The sequence below is a fragment of the Ascidiella aspersa genome, chromosome 6 (genome assembly GCF_963924565.1).
Source record: "Ascidiella aspersa chromosome 6, kaAscAspe10.2, whole genome shotgun sequence".
Classification (NCBI taxonomy): Eukaryota; Metazoa; Chordata; class Ascidiacea; order Phlebobranchia; family Ascidiidae; genus Ascidiella; species Ascidiella aspersa.
Genome location: NC_139452.1, coordinates 11,763,202 through 11,786,351, shown reverse-complemented (window position 1 = coordinate 11,786,351; position 23,150 = coordinate 11,763,202). Strand labels below are relative to the sequence as shown.

At 45.1% G+C, this 23,150-nt stretch overlaps 2 protein-coding genes across 3 annotated transcripts in view; both read right to left on the bottom strand.

Moving 5' to 3' along the window:
• Window positions 1-13,642, bottom strand: part of LOC146139875 (uncharacterized) — a 33,182-nt gene extending 19,540 nt beyond the window's left edge. The window contains exons 1-3 of one of the 2 annotated variants that reach the window (XM_083391837.1): window positions 12,919-13,642; window positions 11,539-11,580; window positions 9,939-10,117 (exon numbers count right to left, since the gene is read on the bottom strand). In XM_083391837.1, the coding sequence (XP_083247963.1) occupies window positions 9,939-10,117; window positions 11,539-11,580; window positions 12,919-12,958 (261 nt within the window). In that variant the 5' untranslated portion in view covers window positions 12,959-13,642. The remainder of the gene's footprint in view (window positions 1-9,938; window positions 10,118-11,538; window positions 11,581-12,918) is intronic. The other variant, XM_083391838.1, reaches the window with a different exon arrangement.
• Window positions 13,643-20,947: 7,305 nt separating this feature from the next.
• On the bottom strand, window positions 20,948-22,740 carry LOC146139874 (uncharacterized). The gene is made up of 2 exons (XM_083392336.1): window positions 22,486-22,740; window positions 20,948-21,428 (listed from the first exon to the last, which is right to left on the bottom strand). The coding sequence occupies exons 1-2, from the start codon at window positions 22,738-22,740 to the stop codon at window positions 21,321-21,323; spliced, it is 363 nt and encodes a 120-aa protein (XP_083248462.1). The 3' UTR covers window positions 20,948-21,320.
• Window positions 22,741-23,150: the final 410 nt, after the last annotated feature.

Below are 23,150 nucleotides of genomic sequence, written 5' to 3'. Positions count from 1 at the left end.
CGGGGAATTTTCACAGAATGTTTCATATTCTTACAGTGACAAAAGAATATAAGAGGTAAACGGTCGACGATGCGACCAATCAGGGGAAAAGGTGTCCTGTCCTTGTTAGTTGTCCTATTGGGCAAACGTTCGGCCGCAAAATGCCATGACGCTGCCGCTTCACTGTCAAGTGCACAGTCAACAACAGGTCCGGGCGCTCTCGATTAGCGCTTTCGAGTGTCGCGCCCCTATTCAACTCAACGCCGCAGCGGCGAAGGGCGACCACACAAAAGGGCCGGGGTCGCGCGGCGCCGCTTTCTGTAGTTTCCGTCGCCGTAGTACTATGCGGCCTTTGTTTACTCGATATTAGCAGAAAATCGGGATCGCTGCCGATCGCGCAAGAGTCGAGAGTGCTATAGTGCGGATTGAGCACGGGATGACTGAAACCATTGTCGGCCCGTGGAGGTGTAAACTATATTTACTTGGGTTTTTTCGACACCCAAAATGTTTTACAGCAGTCCCCTGCGGTGCACAACATATGGCCCGCGGCAGCATTCGACCCCTGTGATTTTATCCCCATATGGGAAAGACAACATGTCTTGGTCGTTGTCGGGTTGGTTAGATTTTGAGGTATAAACTGAAACAAAATTAGACTACGATGCCTAATTACTTACTTGACAAACGCTCATGACCAAAAAATTGAAAATGACAGTGGGAATATTTCTAAAACCAGCTCTCCCTGGACTGCGAGAGGTTTCCGCAACTTTTGTCAACGTCACAATTCGCGGCCACGTGGACCCAGCAACAACAAGGTCATCGCGCAATGTCAACCAATCGCACGCTGAGCCGACAGGCTTATTGACACAAAGCGGACAAACGCTCGTGAATTCGGGTCGGAAGAAATAGCGGGGCTTTGTGGAGCTAAGCCTGTCACTCCGTGACGTCGTTAATCACCCAGGTGTAGCGATGACGGGGTGGTAGCGGAAAGATTTGGAACCGAATCTTAGTGACGTAATCGGGTGTGGGACGTACCACCTTTGTTATGCAAAAATAACGAGGAATTTTGCTTACGCAAAAATTACCTTTACAATGTGTGGTGGTATCATTAGGAATTGGACTTGGTTTTCGATAATTTCGATCGGGCGACACCAACGTTAAACAATATAACGCAATTCCCTGGTGCCTTGCCATATACGGTAACAGGCAGCAACAGTGTTGCTTGTCATCTGCGGCACGGAACAAAGGAAATTGGTGGAAAACCACTGGCCGCAAACAATAAATCGCCTCTATATTTAGAAGCGCCTTTCGACTTTTAGGCGGCGTACACGGTTAAGCGCCCGGCCATGTCGAGCCGCTCTGCATTGCGATAACCATTCGTCTTCAAAGTTTGAACGCTCACCGCAGTTTTAAGCTGTTTTTCTGAAGTGGGAACGACGGTGGCACCGGCCAAACCAAGATACGTGGATGCGACGTACACGAATTAAATCCAAGCCGCGTCGCGAGATTTAGGCCTATTATAGCGTAGCCATTTTATGGCAACCGTGGCTTCTAAGTTAACGGATATCTTGCAAATACAGGTCTGACACAGCGTCAGCCAGAAAACTGTAAAACAAAAACTTTTCAAATATGTTAAAAACAAGTATAGAAAGCCGTTTGTGACTGCAAAGGAAAATGGGTCCGTCCGCTTTGGGAGTAAGGCTATGGGGCCAACCGTTCAGCGCTTGACAATCTTTGCGGCGAGCAGCAACGATTCCGGGTTGTCGATCATGGAACTTAATCCGACTTGGCTCGAACTCGACACAAAAGCCCTGTTTTCGCGACAACAGGCTGAACATACACCACGGCCGCGGCGTTTGCGCGTTGTCTTGTTAGAACACTGCTGTTAAACTCTGTCGAGCAGCGAAAGGAAATGAATGCGAGCTGTCACGACCAGCGCTTGCTTTTTCGCGTTCAAAGGTTGCCGTTTAAACCTTTACACTTGCTCTTGCGCGCTACATTCCTGTTGCAGAAGCGGCTAAACACAGCTGACGGCGCTGCGCAGACCGGGAAGCCTTACATTCGCCTAACGCCGCTACTGCTGATGCTGCACAACGCAATTGCCGGTCAGAGCCTCTCGTAAATTGCTGGACATCGTAAACAGGTGCCAGTCGTTTGTTGGCGGGCACCGAGCGGTCTGACTCACGGCGCTGGCCCGACGCCGTCTTTCTCCAACAAACAACAATTTAACGTTTGCAGCCGGGCTTTTACGGTGCTTTTAAAGCGACAATAAATCTGCGGTCCTTTGTACGTTTTCCGCTCTTCCGGCTGTAAGAAAACGTGGAAAGGCAACAGAGCTGTCTTTTTTGTTACGGATCGACAGCATTTAACCAGCCTAAGCAGAGCAATAAAAATGTGACCGTTAAAAACTTTAAGATGCAATTTGTTTTCCACTTTCGACTGGCATTTTAATGATAGAAAAGCTGGGGCATTTAACCATCTGGCGAACAGTAATACCAGCAGTTTACAAATGATTTTCACCGCCAATTGAAGGCCAGCACACGAAGCCGATGGTTATCTGGTGTAATTCGCTGTCGCGCTTTCATCGCCGCCCTGTAAAGACATGGGCGGTTTCTGTTCCAAACGTGTAGTCGACGACGCGCAACATTCAATCCGCTTCCGCGCTTCTGCCTTTGTGAGACGCGCAGGGACACAGGGTCTTACACGGTGACTTCAAAGAAACCGGCCCGATTGATTGCCCAACCGGATTTCGCTGTATTACGGACTCCCCCACAGATTCGAGTGTACACAACCAGTTCAAAAAAGCAATCTTAATGCGGGGGTAGTTTGAAAAATAGGATAAAAACGAGGGCTACAAACGGTAAAGACAGACGGTTTTGATGTGGTCTTGTATACAAGCTCTAAAGCAAACCGGCACTGAACAGTTCGGGCGACTGGCTGTATATGGGAAGGCCAGGATTATGCAACATCAAAGCGAAAGCAGCGGCGGTGGACGACATGAAGGCTTTACTCATAGAAAGCGGTGATTCACTCGCGCAGGTCGAACGGTAATTGAACTCGGCCAGAAATCAGCTGGTCGCTGATCGATCGATGGCGTTTTCGCTCGGCTGGTGTCATAACCCTTAGCCCGGGGGCCGCCTGTGCAAAGTTCCCGACCACAGCGGCGGCGGGGGGGGGGGGGGGCACTGCTTCGCTTCCGCGGGAACCATTTAACTTCGCGCTTGCCAGACGCCTGTCAGTTCACTTCCACCTTTGACAGGAAAGCGCCCGCCCGCGTGCCTGGGGGCCGGGTTTCGCGCACCCCCTCCCCCGCTCTAATACCCCGTTCCCGTCAACTGACAAGTTTGCGCGATGAACGGAGGTCGGTTTCAAAGCGCATCCCGCGCAACACCATTTGGTTGTTTAAAGGCTGCCTATAGTTGCGCTGCTTTCCTTTTAAAGTCTTAAAATAGTGCACTTTTCCAAAAAAATAAATAATTTGTCTTTGAATCCATATAAAACATTGTTTGTTTTGCTTTCTTAAGATCGTTTTGTTTACCCACTAGGTATGTTAAATTACAAAGTATTACTTTTTACGGATTTTAAAAATAAGTTACATAACTTTGGACGCTTCTAAAACAATTCAAAACCGCTTATTTTACGAGCTGAACGAAAATAGAATGAGCCTGTAAACAACGAAGTCCGCATCGGGGTTAATTCAGTCTAATTCCGAATTGCCCTCATAAACCATAACGACCATTAAGCGTGATCGCACAGTTAGGCAGGCGCAGCAGCCGACACGCGCCGTGCTTGCATACAGCTCATTTCGCATCTTTGCAGCATCAAGTCGTTAATATATACAGTGCTTTAGCGATTTCGCCGTCTCTCCGCTAAGCCCGTTATCGCATAGCGGTATACGTATACGAGCGACAGCCACTGGAAGACGAATGGCTCTCTTGCTGGCTTAGGCGCGCTTGCTGCATTTCGAGCCAAGCCCCGTGGCCTTTGTTGAGCCCCGGTTGCGCGAAGGCGCTGTATACGTTTTTTGCACGAGATTTACGACTCTTTGCTCGGCTGTCCGCTGCTGTTTGTGGAACAAAGTCCGGGCGGCTTTTCGGCACGCGATCGTAATCGAGATCGTGGGACGCGAAATTTGACGAATTGCAGCAGGCTTTCAATCGAAAGTTTTGATTCAATTTAGCTGGGTGTTCAACCCAAGCCAAACATACCAAATGAAACGCACTGTTCAGACGATTTGAGGCCATTTGGCAGCAAATCAAGCTCCTTGTATCAATTGTAAAGTGGTTTCACAAAGTTTTATGCTTAAGGTTGTACAGACCTAACAGCAACGGTAAGCATTCAGTTGGTGTAATCCGAAATTTGAGTAACATATTGTTGTAACTTGTATGAAACTAGAACGCAATGATTACCTCATGCCGCCGGACGAGTAGGAGAGCCAATCAAAATGGCCCTAGCCAGGTGCACAGCGTCGGTTTCATTGATGGTTTGTTTCAAAGCAAAACGGCATAGGCGAGGATGAAACACGCCGCTGCCTTACAGCGCATAGATCGCCCAACAGAGGGCAGTTATGTATTGCGGACAGGGATGGGAATCCGGTGTACAACAGGCTAGACGTGTGTTGTGACACCAAACTGTAGCTAAGCCATGAATACAATTTGGAAACTGTCTGTGGTGGCGGCGGCTTTGGTGATTTTTTTCTGTGTGTTGTGGTGCCTATTTACCCTTTCCAAATGGTCAATTAAGCCCAGTGATTCCTGATTGTGACTTTTCTAAATATCACACAAGTGAATACCATAATTTTCAGAAGAAATTTATAGTAAGATTTTAAATGGATATTTGGCAAGTAAAGTATTTTGCCATTTTTATGAGTTTCTTTAAATTGTTTTGGGGCAGAGTTGTGAACCACGCGGCACACAGATTCAGTATTAAAATTTCAGCAACAGGTTTGTAAGCAGTTCGACTGCTCTATATTTGACGAATGTTCCAGAAAAACAATTTGGCCGAAAACAGTGTTGGCCTGAAGCCGCGTCCAGAAATTAAGTGACGTCATCTTGAACGGAGGCCATGCTGCCGGGTGGTTCGGCTTACAAACGAGCGAAGGCGGGAAATCCGAGCCGAGCGGGAATTTATCTCGTGGCGATCAAAGCGGCGAAAAGCTTCCTTCACAAACAGAGAAACAAAGGCCGGCGATTGGGTGTCGCGGTGTCCCGGGCCTCGACTAAAAGAGGAATACACCGCACTGAAACCGCCGAATCGATTTTCGCCGCTGCCCGCAAGATTCGGGAACAGAGAAAGAGGGGGGGGGTGAACCGCCGGTAATAACGCCGATTTTCCAAACGCGCCCGAAAATAGCGCTGCGAGCTTCGGTAATGGAATTAATGGCGGCGCTCGGTCAACATATAGTTGGGGATAGCGAGTTCGCGAAACTCTTTAACGGCGACCACTTGAAACGGACCGCGAAAAAAAAACGGGATGCTTATTGAGCGCCCAATTCGCCGAAGAAAATCAGAATGACATGCAGTTTCGCGCCCGAAAGTGCTAAGTATAGCGGCACGATTTATTTGTTCAGCTATGCCCGCGAAACAGCCGGACGCTATTTCGGTGCAGCGAAGGACCACTTCAGGCCCGGCGCAAAAATAAGTCGAGTGTCGCGACTGGAGAACCAAAGGAGGCTTGAGGTTATGCGCCCGCTGAGAATATGACGGCGAGGTCGTGGAACAAATAAGGAGACTTTTTCCGAGGCGGTTTCGCACGGCTTCTTTTTGGCCGTCGAAAAGTTAATTGAAGATTGCCTCAATGAAACATCATGGCAAAGTGGCGAGAGGCACACAAGAGAGAAACAGCTTCATTTTCTAGGGAATTTAAACGACAGAAAAAGGGAATAAAATGACAGAAATTCGAAAGCGCAAAGTTAATGCAAAGCCTTGCTACTGAAAACGCGGGGAAACGGCGCAAATCGCTTATAAAAAAAATCTTAGAGTCATGGAAATATTTTGATCAGCCAGAAGCGCGACAAAGCCTCCGCGCCCCACTATCGAGACAAGAATGGAATTCCGTGCGCTATAATAAACCGATCAGAAGAACAGGTCGGCGCTCTTGTTTGCAGAAAGTAAAAGGCACACAAGCTCACACTCACACACACACTCGTACACACACACTCGTAGCTCATCGCCAGCGACCTGTTGGATTGCGTGCGGTCGGCGCTGAGCCGCAAACGCCCCACATAAACGCTGGTGGTTGGTAAAGGGGGGTGGATAGTCCTCCTTTCCATTTTCTAGCCGCCCGTCATTGACGAGCGAAGCGTAAAAATGGAAGTTTCACAAGCGCGCCGCGGAAATAATTGTCGTAAAGGCGGGCGGTCGGGCGGCGAGAAGCTGGGACCCCGTGTTCAAATAGATATGGAGACCCCGGGGAGGCTTCTTTGAGATCTGGCGCGTTGTTTGCCTTCTTTATTTGTGCCGCGGCGCTTTCCATCTCGCCAGTCAAGCGCGTCGTCCTGTTTACTTTGGGCCTATGATCTTCGCTACTTAATCGGGCGCGCGGGGCCTTTACAGGCCAGGAGACACAAAGGGGGAGGCTTGGGGTCGAAACGAGATGCCCAGTCGGAACCGGACTGGCGCGGTTGCGCCGCACGCTATGCAGTGTTGTCTGCCTAAATACCCCGCTTCGAGCCATTTTCCTTCTACACTGTGATGGATTGAACGCAGCGGCCTGGTGCATATGTGCAAGCAGGGTTGAGAGATTTTTCCGTAGACGACGTTCGTCTATAGTGATTTTAAACCCGTGTCCAGATCAATGTGACGTTTATTACAGCGCATTTGATTGTACTATTCGGTTTCTTCCGAGCGATTTAACTATACGTTATTAATCGAGTATTTTATAGGTAAATATGTTCCCTTTTCTAGCCACATTTTACACATGGGTAATTAGGATTTGTGCAAATATTATGCCTTGCTTTTATAGCAGTCTCGCTAAGTCCGAAGTAACCATTTAAGTTAACGACTTTGAAAAAATCTCTTTAAGCGATGTCACTTCTTTGTGTACCGTGCCTAATGACATCGTATATACCCGTAATAGCACTGGAATAGTAGAGCCGCCCTCGCAGTAAGAATAGTGTGGCTATCAAACCTTAGAGAAGCAATGATTTTAATTGACAAGGCCGTTGACAAAAAACGGAAACAGCAACACAAGCAACGCCCTCACGTGTATGGCCGAAACATATTGTGTGATATTTACAAGCGTAGAAGTTATCAATTAGGCGTCAGCTTGGTATTAAACGCAAGTTTTAACGCCTTTGTCGTTTCAGTTTAGAATCTTGCCATAAGGTAACCACGTAAAATGGAGCTTTGACCGCAAAAAATGACCTGACATTTCTGTATATAATCCGTGATGCGCTTTGCATGAAGAAAGCCTTGCTTCCACGATAAGAAATGCACGAGGCGGTGGGGCAGCATGCCTTATGCAATGCGAGAATACGCGCAATATATTCAGTGGCGTCGTTGGGGTGCCCTTGTCTGCAGATAAAACCGTCGATTTGACCCTGAAGTGGCTTTGCGCGTGGAGTAGCCAGGCTTCACAGCCGCCAGCAAGCAGATTTGACGCGGCGCATTCCATGGCACTTTGCAGTTGGGCGGGAACCGCGTGGCCGACTGGCGTCTTCGCATTCTCAGAGATAACCACGGAACGCTCGGCACGCCGGGGGGGTAAAAAGGGGCTTGCTGCAGTTACCGGACACACCCACGTGCACTCGTGGCCAGGGGTCAAGTGAATGCGACCGCGACACTTGTTTCGCTATTTCGACAGATGTCCAATGATTGGACGACAGGCAAATGCAACTGAGATTGGGCTGAAAGCTAATTTCACAGAGATTAGTATACTTGGATAAAGACTGAGTGGTCACTGTAACGTGAACATACTAAAAAATATCTCCCAAATTTGAATGCGCCAATTGATTTCACATCGTTGTAGGCTATATATATTTATGGACTGCTTACACGTAACATATAAGATAAGGAACTGACAACTCGAGGCAGAAATATTAACATTGTTAACTGATTTGAATCGGCAACTTTTGTTCGCAAATTCATTAAACTAAAGTAGTCAAAACTTGTTTAGAGAGAATACAAGATAACATGGGGTTTAAAACCACTAAAATCTCTATTTCTAACCTCGCATGACTGCAACAGCATCCATAAAATATTCAACACTTTATTTAGGATTGTCGAGCGCCATGCTTGGATACTAAGCGCGAAGTCAATTAAACAGCGCAAGGGGTGAGCGGGGGTTGCGCTTCTGCTTCGGAGACCGCGTAATCTTCAAAGGAGCGCGCCCCAATCGCGGCTACTTGTAATAACAGCGACGGCCACGTTCAAAGCGGGCGGTATCTGCTGCTGTTGACACAACGGACTCGAGGCTGCTTGTGACGTAACAAAGGCTGACGGTTCGCGTGCTGTTTACTTTCAAACTTTCGAAAGTGGATATTATAGGATCCTAATATGACTCGAAATCGGCCTAGAATGTTCTTGAAAACAATTTGTCCAGTAATTATGCGGCTGTCATACGGTTTGCGGTCGCCCTGTGATGCGTAGGAGCCCGCTTGTCGCGTCCTCTGTGAGCTGTCCTGTGTCAGAAGAACAGCGTTCCTTTAAGTGGATAATAATCCCTGCGACGCCTCGGTCTCGCGCGTCCGTTCCTTGACGTAGCCAAGGATGGCGACATATTTTTGCGACGACGAATTAGCCGGGTTTAGAGTTAGACGAAGGGATGCGTTCCGACCTGTGACGATCACTATCACGCGTCCGGCTTTTGCGGCCGGGGATTCGTGTCGCACCGAAAACTCCGCGACGCAGGGCATTTATACTACGCAGTTGTGGCGGGCGGGGAATATCGCGATATTAACTACGCGAATCCAATAATACGAAAAGCGAGGCTGCAGCACCGGTGACGCCGTGCCAGAGATTTGTGGACTGCGACTTCGTGTCTGCGAAACCGCATATCAAAACACGAGAAACGGGAAACGAAGCGAAACATCAAGCTGACGAGAACGGTGACAGCGCGCCTTTAGCATCCCGCTTGTAAGCAGCGGCGGCGGCGGCTTTTGTTTTAACCCTAGAGCTTGGCAGTGGGCCAGAGAGCGCGCGTTCGTGGGCGGCAGGAAACCCAAAATGAAGCAGCGGCGGACGGGCAAAAAGAAAGATGCACCCTCTCCCGTCAAAACGCCATGAAGAGCACAGGTGACGACAGAAGTAAAGAGCGGATCAAAGCAAAGCAGCGCCGATGAGATTGCGAATAGGTTTCGCCCCATGGTTTCTGCCGGTGGAAGCTCCACATTTCGTGTTCTGTTTTTGGTGCGTGGATTAGGCGCCGATAGCTTGCCTCAACCACCAACCGAGCGTCTTCCCTTTTTGTAGCTGATGTCACTGCCTGTTCACTGCAGGGCCGCCACACTCGTGGCATGCCGATCGTTATCTTTTCACGTTTGCCGCGTTTCAAGATCCAACGGCAAATGCTTGTGCTTTAAGAGGGAAAGGCAGTCACTCGCCTATCCTAAGTTATTAAAAAGAGGCGCATTTGCCGTTGTAATGCGTCGCGAATATAAAGAGAAAGGCCCCCGTACAAATGGTGTAATTCTAATTGCCACTTGAGCCCATCGAAAAGCAATGTTCCGCTATTTGGATATTTAAGCAACCGCCCGCCAAGTTACAAGAGTTCGCAAACGAGAGAAACCACGTTACGTAATCCGAAGGCGGACATGCTCGAATTACGAGCTGTAATTGGCGCACAACAGGTAGGCCGAACCTCGATTAAATTCCCTCAGCCAGCCCACACTCACCTACACGTACGTAGCCCTACGTCACAAAATAGCTCATCGCCGCCAAAAGTCGAACAATTAGTCTCGCACGACCTATCTCAACGCATAAGACCTATCTGAGCTAAGGGTAGGTGGACCGTTTAGGCTTTACCTTGGACGGTGGGTCTTTAATGCACCGGGTCTCCTGACGGGGCGAATCCTTGCCGCGGGCTCCTTCCTCTGTGACTTCATAGTGCGGTTTGTTGCACGGACACGCTCCGGCGCACTTCCGCCGCTTCTCGTCCTCCCCTCCCGATGCGGCGACGGGGACCGAAGCCGGGCATGACTGGCCTTTGAAGCAAGAACACAAACGTCAGTTGCGAAATCGGACAATGAACGCCGGGTGAGAATTTAGCGCACTCAATAGGCATTGCGGAGGGTTTACATTGATTTTACATTGATTTTACCTCTAAACTTTGCGATTGCCCCATTTAAACCGATCAGAGAATCATCTCTTGAATCATTTCTTACCGAGCGACTAATTTGCTTTGAGCCAATTTTATGTTAAGTTTTATTTCTATATGACTGGATAAAAAAGGTTTTATGCATTAAAAAATAAAATTTGTCAACTCCATATAACGGGTAAACGTTCGCTTATGCTGGTCGACATTTTATACTTTTATTTGGTAAGTTTTGAACATTTATTCATGATTTTATTTGTTTTGTTTAGCAGAATAACGTTTCTTTGGTTAGCTGGAGATGGTTCGTTTTTAAAAATAAAGTTAGGCAAAGAATAATTCGCAGCTTAACATAGCCGGTAAAAGGGCGCTTCTGTTGAACAGCAATTCAGTTGTAATCGACGTCGAATAAAGGCCCCGGTTCGCAAAATCCCCTCTGATCCATTTATCTGGACCCAAAACACAAACGCTCCTCAGTCGACATTTATTCTTTGGCTTCCGCTGAGACCCGTGTAAGTTTAAAAGGGGTTGTAATTCGAGCGTTCCTGCCGTGGGGAAAGGCAACACAAAGGCCGGTCGCGATTCGTATGTAGTTTCGAACAAAGACCAGCGATCAAAGATTTGTCTCCCATTAAGCTGTACAGCGATCGAATCACGTGCTCCTGCTGCTTCTGTCGGGACAATACTGTACAGCAACAGAGTGCTGGAGGCGCTAAAATCGCGAGATAAAACGACTGGCGACCCGGCGGGCGCAGGGCTCCCTTTTAATCTGCCCGCGTAACAGTAGATAGGATCTGAGCGCAAAGGCGAGCGGCTTCACCCGCACAATGGGCGTAAATATTTTGGGCCCGCTAATGCGGCGAGTTCGATTCGTGTAGCCGCCCGACCGATTTTCGACTCTCTAGTTGTTGTTCGTCTGGCATCAATCGCCGGGCCGACTGTTTGGGGCATAAATATGGGAAAGCGATTGATGGAAGCGCCGCCGTTTGGTTATATTATATGGCGAATAAAAAAATACAAGCCTTAAAGGTTAAATACTGTGGCGGTCCGTTTCATTTTAATTTAGGCAAAACAAACAGCAGCCTTTCAGATCCAATTTTTACACACTTACAATAAAGGTATACGCTAAGTGAAGCTGTTTTATCTTTGTACCAGCAATACGAGCTGTAAAACAGTAAGCAACGTGCAGAAAGGCATTCCTAAAGCGCACAACATAGTCAGGATCTCCGCTGCGCCAGTGCCGCCGGCTTAAGGGCTGGCTGCAAAAACAATCCTGGCATTTACGCAAACTGCATTAGCGGGGTTAAGCCTTACCTTCTGGCGCTTGTCTTTTTGAGCTTGAGCGACTCCGCAGGCCTGAAAAACGCATTAAGCACGAGTTGTTAGCGTGTATGTGGCTTGGAAGGGAAAGGGGTTCGCTGCACAGTGCCCAGACAATATAAAAGTGTCTGGGTTTTGTATCCTGACAAGCATCACAATATACAACTTACACAGTCATGCATCATGCTATTGGTATCGTTTTGGGTCATTAGCAACTGATTTAGCAACCCCGAAAATCCTATTTTTGTAAAAACTTAAATGTAAAAGCCTTATTTTTCTGCTAGTTTGGTGTTTCTTAAAAATGGGAACGAAAATAGTTTCAGAAGAACTAATTTTGGCCTACAACTTAATTAGCAAATCACTGAAAAATTAACGCGTAAATTAGTAAATATATTTCAAGTGGACTTCATGCAAACTATTTTTGAAAAGCTTGGAAATCACTAGCTTAGTTTGATCTCTATCGGTGTCATCCGAACCAACGGTAGACTTGCTCATTAAGGTAGGGAAAGCGCAGGACATTTAAAATCGCGAAAATAACCTTAAAAAAACAACGTTTTCGATAAGCCGAAAAGATTGGATCCTTTGAATCACGATCAAGTCAAACTTTCCGCCTCGGCCCATTTAAAATGCACACTTGCGGATTGCCGAAATCACATTGCGACGAGCAATTTGCTTTGAGGTGGACGGCCGTCGAGGGCCGCGCATGTTTTCTTTGCAAATGAAAGCACGCCCGGGCCGGTGCACGCAAGGCGCGTAAGTGAGGGCCGCGTTTGTTTTCGCAGCATTTTTATCGCACTTTGCGTCTAAAGCGCGACCGCGCTAAGGGGAAGGGGAACAATAAGGAGAGAAAACGGGAACTCTACTAATGCTGGCAGGACAGTTCTATTCGACCCTTGGGGCACCGTGCTATAACCGAGTAACTGGCGCCTTTGTGCAGTGGCCGGTTCGAATTATTGCGGGCATTTCAGGAATACACCAAGCTATAGCTGGGGGTTTGTGTGTGACAATTTTATCGACCTGGGTTATTTTCTAACCCTCCTTTTAAACCCATTTTGATGTTTTGGCTGTAATTTATACAGCGGCGGATAATAGTAAATCTAATAGGACCTGGGACATTTTAATGCGTTAATAGTTTAGGTAATAACTAGAAGTTGACCGATATCTTGGGGTTCCATACAATGAGATATTTGACACAACATTAGTCCTTTTTTACATAAATTGAGATTTGAAAACAAATAGTAGCTTAAAGGCATATGCATTTAGTGCTTTTATAAATTGGCCAAAACACCATTAGGACAAACAGTGCGGCCGCTATACATAATGTACCATCTAGTGGGAAATTTTATGCAACTATTGTATGTTACGGATACTTACGCCGTCGACGTATCTTCGGCTTGCTGAGCCTGACTCCCATTCTAACAACGCTTATATATCCAACAGATTTGCGAAGCTATAAATCCACATAGGTCTTTTGGCGCCATTCAATGCCGATGGTGCACCTTGGCCGAAGTAAGGCACGTCCTTTCTGCTTTATTACTTTCAGTTAAGCAGAACAAAGGCGGTAAACACCTCACTTTTATCACTTTTCAAATAACAACTACTGCGCTAAAAAGGTCTTTTAGTTAGTCGTCATGGTTAACGTTCACACACGACAGATTGTTATCTGAATAGCTGAAACGCTGGAATGAACGAAAAGCTAGAACTCCTATTTTGTACTCACACATTTAGTGGCATTCAACAAAACCTTCACTTAAGCTTCAGTAATTCCAAGCTTTCAATCTAAAGCGTCGAAATCCCTTTTACAGTCAAGACAACGTCTTGCAGGCGAACTGACGTATTTTCATTGCGAAAAAAAAAACGTTGCCGCACAAAACCACGCCGGTTACATCCCGGAACCATAAAAATTCGCCGAGGTTCTTCTCTTCATTGAATATAACCGCTGCGAAGCGACATCGGAAACTCTTTGGGCCGCGCAAAACAGCACACAGCGCAAAGCGGTTTTTGTTTGCTGGTATAAATCGATTACGACGGACGGGCGGGATATTGCGCCCAGTCCCGCTGAGAACCGGGTCAATGCTTTGTGGGCCTCGTCGGGCGCAGTCTCTCAGAAGGAAATCAGCACAACAGCTAATGTAGCCGGCAAGCAGCGAAGTGAACGCGCTGACGAAGGAAACCGCGGCAAATCTGTTTGTGGGAACGACCGAACTAACAACGGCTGACGGAATATTGCCGCCTCAACGGTTTCAAGTTGGCAAATCACCTATTCAGAAGCTAGTGATAATTCACAACCCCATTTTGTTGACTTCTATTGATAAATAACACTGCCCAATAGTAAGTTATCCAAATGCGATTCATTTATGAAAACATTAACTAAGAAGATGATGTGGATTACATTTCCAAAACCATTCACAACTAACAACCATCAACATGCGAAAACTGTTCCTTTTTTGGTTAAGACAATCAAAACATCAAACTATACACTAGCGCTCAACATAGGCATAAAGGTTTAAAAAGTGATATTGGCCAGCATACATTCGGACTGGTCATTGTTCATTAATCAACTGTCCGCTCTTTCTCTGCCATCTGCCACACGCAGTGTGACTTTGTCTCTTGGGAACCGTACCGACGGGAGTTGGTCAGAGCACTTTACTGTTCATTCCGACACTTATTTCTATGAAGGCGAACTCGCCGACTGGTCCTACGTAAGGTACGAGAGACAATGTTCCCTTAACTAAATTACTTTTAGCTAATTGCCCAATAGAAACCCAGTGAGCGTACACATTTCAATAATTCAGCTGGCTACTAATGTAAATTCGCTATATATAATCAAATCAGTATAACTAATAACCTGATGTTCTTTTATAATTCATTGAAATTGAATCCAGCAACAAATAAAGTAGAGTGTAAGTTTCTCAGTAGGACGCATTTAAACTGCCAAGTCGACCAACGAGCATGTTAATTAATTAGCGATTCAAACCTAGCAAGCGAAAATTGTCTTTCAGCTTCAACCAAAAACACATAATTACTACATACGCAGAACTGCCAGGATATCCTTTAAAGTTTGAATGAAATAACTTCCAGGACAGCTCTGCCTTGGCAAGAAAGCAGCTGACTCGAAAATAAATGGTAAACTAAAGCATGCTTTGCTCCCAAATTGGTGATACGCCATATACCTAGCTTTTTTCGCTTTCCAAAGGCGCGGCACCAAGCAAAAGAACACAAAGCGGCGAGATAGCTTAACTGATGGCCGGCGAATCTCCACGACAGGACAGTCCATTAGCGAGCGGCCGACTTTGAATTTAAGTACAACCCTGGCGCTCAAAGTTGGCCCGGTTGGGCGACACGACAGAGCGGGCAAAGGCAATAATTACGTGCGCGCGGCTTGTTATGAATGAAATAAAACGCCGCCTCCTTGCTTCGCCGAGCACTTCAAAGGTGCCATAAACAGATCAACGTGTTCGAGCCGGGACAATCCGGGTCCGAAGGCGGGCCTATCGGTTTAAAATTCCTAAAGCGTATGACGTACGCTTTCCGGAACTCGAAATGACCGCCCTCAACAATTGCCTGATAAAAGTGCCCCGGCATTTTTGTCATCCTACGAATTCGCCTAATACTTTTGTCAAACGTACAAGACTGGATCTCGCTCGCTGTAGCTGCTTTCCTAACCCGGCATACCAAAACAAAATTGCTGGATTCTGACTCCCAGCGACGTTTCGGCGTGCTTTACAGATTATCGGCACGACGAACGCGGGAAAGGCAACAATCAAGCCAAATCCGTCACATTTTATGCGCCGTCAACTTCGCTCGCTTTTTTTACCTTTTCTTCTATAATCCCCCGGCTTTGAACGCGCGCTGCATCAGGCAAATAGCATCGCCGAAGAAGCGACGAGACCAACACACCGCTCTCTCTACGCTCAGGTTGCACGCAATGTCGGGGCGTTTGAAAGCGTTCGGGACAACAACCGCCGATCCGCTTTGCCCACAATAACTGGCAGTCGGCCGCCGACGCCGCGTGCTCTCCAGAAAAAAGCGCCCGTTCGTTCGGAGGCCGCCAAAGCCTTCAGACCACTCGGCTGAGTTCAAATCATTTGCTTCGGCAAGCGAGAGAGAAAGAGAGAGTGAGCGAAAAAGGGAGAGAAAAAGAAAGAGGCGAACCCGCTCTGGCGTAAGTCGAATCGGCTTCAGCGGCAAGCTACAGGGCCCCGAGGCCCCTTCATCACGGCTCGTTAAAATCACACAGGCGCTCCCGGCGGGCTCTGCCCTTGTATCTTTCGCCGCTCCGCTCGCCCTTTGCTCCTCGTTGCGCCGCGCTTTTTACGCTCACGCGAGCGCGGAATGCAAGCCCGCGCCTTTGAAGTAAGCCCGCGCCCCGCTTTGAAGTCGGCTTTGTCCCGCGCGGCAAGGCGCGCTCACACACTTCGCGAGGAGCTGTGTACGTGTGTGTGTGTGCACGAGCGCAAGCGGCGACGAGCGATTAAAGGGATACTGCTCGGGATTCCTCGCCACATCAAAATCGACTTCCGCGGTAAATAGCCCGGACCGCGGCGGCGGCCGCCTGTTATGCAACAACAATAGCGCCAATTCACCGCTTTTGTCTTACGCCTGTTTACTCGCGGCAAAAAAATAAGACCTTATTTCTATTGTCAGAGATAACTGTACACATGCCACAGCACGATAAAAACCTTCGGAGGCGTGTGAATTATACGGCAATTACGATATAAATTTGCAAGTTGCACGCTTACCGAAAAATTCCTAGAAGAAATACGATTCGTCCACGACTACTTCCTGGTGCTGTAATGGGTGTTATACGATATTGTACGCGATGATTTACCGGTTTTACAATTGCGTCAAGTCGGAAGGAGGTTCTAATATCGACCTAATGCACGGGGCGGTTTTGTTTCGGAATCCTTTGCGTCTCAAACGTCTATTTCTCATCGCCTCGTTGACTTTGAAATTTGAGAAACAACGATCCTAAAATGCGATTTGATCATCTTTCATCCGGGCTGCGACCCCGACGACAATAAGAGTCGAGATCAAAGGACAAGCGTTTTTATTCACCTGAATGAATCTCAGACACTAAATTGGCCTCGTCTCAAAAACGTATTGGCGTTTTTTTCTTGCGCTTGTACACTTGTTTGTCTTCTGCCCTGGTTGATTTTATTTGCTCAACGGAAAATCGACCTCCGTTTTAGCCGATTTAACAGTCCCCATTATCTTGGCGAACGTAAATTTTAAACATAAAATTTTACGCGACCTGATCAAACAACGTCGCACCGGGCACTGTGTTTTTTTTCTCCATTGCAAACGTTTTGTCAAACGAACCGCGGTTTTGCTTTATAGCGAGCGCACACAGCTGCCTTGCGAGTCCCACGGCGAATTTGGTGGAGGCGTAAACACGAAAGAGCTGGCGTATCCCAAACACGTCATTGATTGAGTTTTTTTTGGGGGGTCGGGGTAGCGAGAAGGGCGGTGTCCACAAATCAAACGCGGCTCAGAGGTGCGAAGGGCCGAATTAGCGCGACGCGGCTGGTGTGCGAGATCGCCTTTGAACGTCGATCGCCTTTGATGCACCATCGTCGCGATTTTAGCACGTAAAATCAACTGACACTTATGACCAATAATTGCTTGCTGCCTGGGCGGAGTTTGACGAACGAGTTTGGCGACGTGTTCGCTGTTCGGACTCTCGACGAAATATACTAGATCTACTCGAATGACCGACCTTTGAAGCGGTTAATTTGGAGTTAGACAAAAGTCCATTTCATTTAAAGTTGTACAACTACATTTTGTACGAATTGACGAAGCGTATGAGAAAGTGGCGATTGAACTGCACTCCAGCCATAAGACCGAAATTAGAACATCGTCGGGATAAAAGAGTTCGGAATATGGCCTAAGTGGTCAGGATGAGCCCCTACAGCATTTTACTCAACCCAAAACCCCAACCCTAACTTCATCACTTACTGTCCTAATATTTTCAACCCGTGCTATAACGACGGCGCCGTTAAAACTAGTACGTCGACACCAAAACTACCGATTTCAGCCAAGTATCCCCCAATCGTCCTATGTCCCCTCCCTTTAGTTTTAGGCGGTCTTTTTTTCCATTTAGGCTTTATTCCAACAAGTTCAGGTCTTGTGATTCTAGATCTCATTCTTTTGTGATTATCGCTGAATTTGGCTTTATTATGTCGTTGATCTAAGTGCTATATAGAATTTGTATTTTTCTAATTTAGATATTGATGCTTTGTATTTCTTATTGTGTGTTCCCAATGAAATTAAGTAACCAAGCTTCCCCTACTAGTTGACTCTAACAGAACAGTAAATCGCGTCGCGTTGAAAGACGTCGTACATTCGCGCCATTTTTTAATATATACCCTCTTGACCACGACAAATAATGAACTTTTTGTATCTTGGCCGTAACAAAAAGTATAACTCAGAGCTTCCCAACCAGTGGCTTGCTGCGTAACAATTAGAAAACACAAGGCTGGGAACAGCCAGAAAACGGACACTCTTTATGCTACGTTACGTGTGAGCTTGTCTCCAATCAAGCCTTGACTTAATCTGATAATATCCAATATGCAAGCTAAAGTTTGGCACTAATAGGCTAGTAAATTTCATTGTGCATACATTTTGTTTTTTCTCATTAATTTTTTTTTCATTCGTTATCTCATATCTCATTACAGGTCGCACAAAAAAACTTGCATTAAAAGTAGATCAAGAACAAAAAGGTTGGGAATCACTAATTTTACTGACGAGACGTGGAGAATACGATGGAAACTGGCTTCACTCCGTAGCCGGTGCGTCCTGTTTGACGGGATGCTATAGAAACTGGGTAAGGTTCCACAAGGCCTCAACTTACCTTATTCAAATAGAATCTGCAGCGGTATAGCGACCTGGCTCCAATCCAAACCCGCAGTCGGAAAGACTCGTCGTGGCGAGCATTCCTCTTAAACATCGAACAAAGCGAAATAGGAAGCGTTTTAAATTGGCAAACGACCGGTTGCGAGCGAGCTCATGAAAAATTAATTAGAGGCCGCTCGGAGCGCGCGAGTGCGTTTGAAGTGCATAATTTTTTCGCCGAGACGGGTTTAGGTTACATCACACCGCGGCCGCGCGTAGCTTGGAAATACCCGCATTTGACTCCACTGTAGCCGATTTGTGTGTTCGATACTTTAAGGCGACCAATTTTAGCGCTTTCCGCACAGTTTACCTCGCCGTCCGTCTAACCGACAATTAGACGCTTGTTGTCCGAAGATAAAGGTGCTTTCTAGATAACGACCGTCCTCTGTCGAATTCATCCATGGGCGGTATGGAAACGAAACTGTTGGAGAGAAATTCACTAATTATGTCCCAAAACATAGGAGGGTATCGGAATATTTCTGTGCTGATAAGTTCGACCGCCATTTTAACAATAAAACGGAATCGTGATTTTCAAATGTTTATTATCAGAATGGCTCGATCGCCATCGTTTTCAGGCAATGACGGTTTAAACAAAACTATAAAGCGTTCCAATAAATGTTAGCAAATCTAGTCAATTTACAACGCGGCCCAGATGATGTTCATAAACCAGGTGTTCTTCCATTGTACTTTACACGTGAAAGAACATTATAACTGCATTCCATTTTAACGACGAACCGGCTTTATCAGTGCTAAAAAGGAAATACAAACTGCGCGAGATCACGTAGGCATCGTAACAAAGAGTCACAACCGAAATTATACCTCACTTCATTTGATAGAGAATTGGACTGACAATAATTCTATTCAGAATCAGAAAGACAATCAATTTTGTCGATTCCCACATTGCCATTGAGATTCTGAGAAACACAATGCATTTTATACATAGAAAAAGCAACAAAAAAACAATTAGAGATGTCTGATACCAAACATTTTTTCCGATACTAATACACGATATTTTAGACAAAAATACCTGTAATTAAATCCGATACCATAAGACGTTATTAATACGCTCCAACAAGTAAAATAGACAAATTAAATTGTTCGAATTATTTTTTACAGGTATCAGGCCAAACTTGCTTAGCGTTTCCAGCTTGAGTTACTTTCAGTTGTTAACCCATTCTTTTTTAAAAGTTAACCATTTAAAGTAGAAATGTGTTGTATGATCGCAAATGATTTTTCAAATTACCGTACAAATTGGGTTTCGAATATACCACCCTTAACATAAAAGCACGGGCAGCTATACGGTAAAAGGCTTACTATAAACTAATAAACAGCGGGTTATTTTACTGCTTCCTTCCTTGCGGATAACCGGCTTCAAAAATATTTTAGTGGCGAAAGTCGGACGTCTCAGTGTGCTACCTCCGTCGATCCAATTGCAAGAAAAACCTAGCGACTGGGATTTACAAGGAAATATACGGGCTTGTTTGTTTTTCGTTTACGGTGGACACGTGGGTATGGTTCGGCCATTTCACTGTGCCTCGCATTTCGAGCGCCTAACAGCCTACGTTGCATCGACAGGGCAGGCGATTGACAAGTCGAGCGAATAGGATGTGACATGTATGTATTTGCGCTATTACGTATTGATTCTGTCTTTGAACACAGTTCGTTCGGGGCGCACCATAAGACACCTTCTATCTTTTCGATACGGCAAAGGGTTTTTGAGTATACTTTTGACGTTGTAGTATAACAGGAATCAAATAATGTGGTTTGGAACCGATGAAGATTAAACTGTTGAACGCTAATAATGTTTAATAGCTGCTTCGTCTTCGTGACAATAAAACGATCCCATAAAGATGTTTTACAGATAACGATGGACATAATATAATTATAGCTTAGCATTCCTGAACTTTATTGTGCGAAGCGACAAAAATCAAATGTTACTCAACTTCAATTAAACTATTCTTGTCGTCACAGGGATAAAATGGTATTAAAATATTTTATGGCGATAAATGTACGTAAGCACTATGTTAACTTGTAAGCGCCCACTAGCGGTATTTTGTTAGGATTTTGACGAACGTAGCAGTCATTTGCCAGGTTTACAATAGTTGTTGATTGGCAGAACCTTTCCTATGATTATTTGGATTGTACAAAACAAAGGGTTAATGGAATCATACAAAATAAAGAAATTGATTACTCTATTGCGAATAAAACTGAATTACGAAACAAAAGTGAAAAACAACTTAAAAAACGAGTGACCTAGAGTCACATTTAATTACGTTTTATAAAGAAATGTGTGTTTTAATATGACGGTTGAAATGTTTTAGAAAGTATGCAAAGAGATATTAAGCACTTTATAATCCTTTTAGCACACCTTATTAATATTAGTATTATTATTATAAGGATGACAAAAATAGGATTTTGTGGACTTGGCTTTATTTAGACATTCTGTTAAAGATTTTTCCTGTTTTGGGATATTAACCATGTATAATATCAATAATATGACGCATTATTGTTATACTAACTGGATTTTACTGTTTATTCAATTTAATAGCTATAGTGCTTGCTTTAAGCTTCAGTATACTTTTCCAACACTTTCTTTTACATTGTTATTTTATACTCCGATGAATAACAAATATTAAAAAAATGTATATTTTTTATAGGCCTGTTGGTTTATTTTGTTATATAAAATTAAATATGGATCCGTAAGAATAATTTTCTTTTTTTCGTTTGTACAAAAATACCGGTGTCTGTGTGGAAGTTGTTTGGCTTTGCAGAGAAAACTTAATTTTTTGCTGTTTGCGGAATTGAGCACTTTTAGGGAGACAATAATAAATGCACATTATGAAACTTTCAGAAGTAGAACGATGGTCTTTTGTTATGAAATTTTAGTAGTTGTGTCCACAGTTGCAGTGCGGATACCACTCGCCACGGCGGATTTGAACGTGACAACCAACATCCCGGTCCTTTGGACGAACGCGAGCGACCACCTTCACCTGAAAGAAGAACTTTTACGGTGAATATTTGAATGGGAAAATTTTCACGATTTTAAAACTAGATTTGGCCTAAACCGCAACTCGTCGTCAAATACGTTACCACCCTAACGTTGTTTTGGGATATAATAACAATTTTCGAATTAAACTTGGACCATTTCCTTTTTTTCCAATAGTAAAATATTTGCATCTACATAAAACTATCGTTTTTAATTTCCACAGACGAAATGATTTCGAATTCCCGGGCAAAGCATGAAACTTAACCAGGCGATAAAGCAAACACGATAACGTTTTTTGTCGTATAACATAAAGTAATGGGGAAGATTCTTTCCTTTCTCTGTCTTTCACTTCTGATACGTAGACTAAAACGATACGTAAGCTGGAAGGTAAACTTGCTCTACATCAGCGGTTCTCAACCAGTGGGCCAAGGCTCACTGGTGGGCCAAAAGAACATTTAAGGTGGGCCACAGACCAATTTAAAAAGGCTAGATTTGGTTTCATTTGTGTCACTATATTTAATTACAGGAAATAATGGCTTGGGGAGGAATAAAAAAGGAATGTAAATTTATTGTTAAGCCTCAAGTAACACACTAATGCACGGTTGAATAAATATTCTGTTCTGAAATATATTCTGCTGTGTTTTGTTCTAAACCTTTACAAGAACAAATTACTCTTACAAGTAGAAGAATAACACACCACCAGGAACGTCGCGGCACACCAGTGTGGCGCATTATACGCCGGTTGCGGACACTGCTCTAAATTATAAACTTGTGGTTCTCAAAAATTGGCCGGTAAAAGTTTCAGCAATATATTATTAAACTTTCCGCAAATATCCATTTAACCTATTTGATTATTAAACTGTAATGTAGAAGGATAGAAGTACTATGGTTAGAAAGTTAAACGGATTGTAGTAGTTTTATTATTTAAAGGGATAGGTCCTCTGATATTTCAAAGAAGTAAAATAGTTCTGCGAGCAAGATGAAAAAGTTTACTGTATTTACATGGCAGTGTAACCAATTTATGCGCACGGATTAGCAAAACAGGTATAGATTTTGCTTACTGCAACGCTGTGAAGCTTTCCTTGCTTTTCCAGGACGCGCAGCATGTAAAGCCGTCGATTATTGTTGCTGTACAACTGACCATCATTTGAACATCGGGCCACCTCAATGGGCAAAAAATCTTCCAATTCCTGGGAAAGTCGACAACTGCGAAGCATACGTTCGATGGTTTCGTTAATGTCGTTGCCGTTACTGAAATAACTGTTGATCGTGTCTTGACTGAAACGTAACTGGCTGGGCTTCTTCATTTGCGACATAATGGATATTTCTTCGTAGTACCAAATATGCTTTTACGTACTCCGCTCAAATATGCGACACGTATACCTTGTATTGTGTAAACTATTCAGGCATCGTAGTGCACAGCACTTAAATACGAACGAAAAAGTGGTTTTGATTGCGTGGCAGCGAACCACACATTGTTTGCCATGGTGTAACTTTACTCTCGTGCAATGTTGTCTCATGGTCGGGTATTACGTTTCCAGCCAACAGTAAATATTTAAATGACATTTATAGGATACCACAGTTTGCAGCAGGGGTCGGTAGGCCCTGGCAGGCGTGCCAAAAGTGACACGCGAGGTGATTTTTCGGGGAACGCCAAATGATTCGGCAGTGTCCGTGTCACCAATAAGTGTCTTAACTGTTGTATTCAACATTATTTTTTGTGGGC

Bases quoted from the DNA above. Each gene is read 5' to 3' on its own strand.
- LOC146139874 (XM_083392336.1), bottom strand. From the start codon at position 22,740: ATGTCGCAAATGAAGAAGCCCAGCCAGTTACGTTTCAGTCAAGACACG. The intron at 21,429-22,485 runs GTAAGCAAAATC...TTCTTCTTTCAG, and splicing joins GAAAGCTTCACAGCGTTGCA to GTGAAGGTGGTCGCTCGCGT.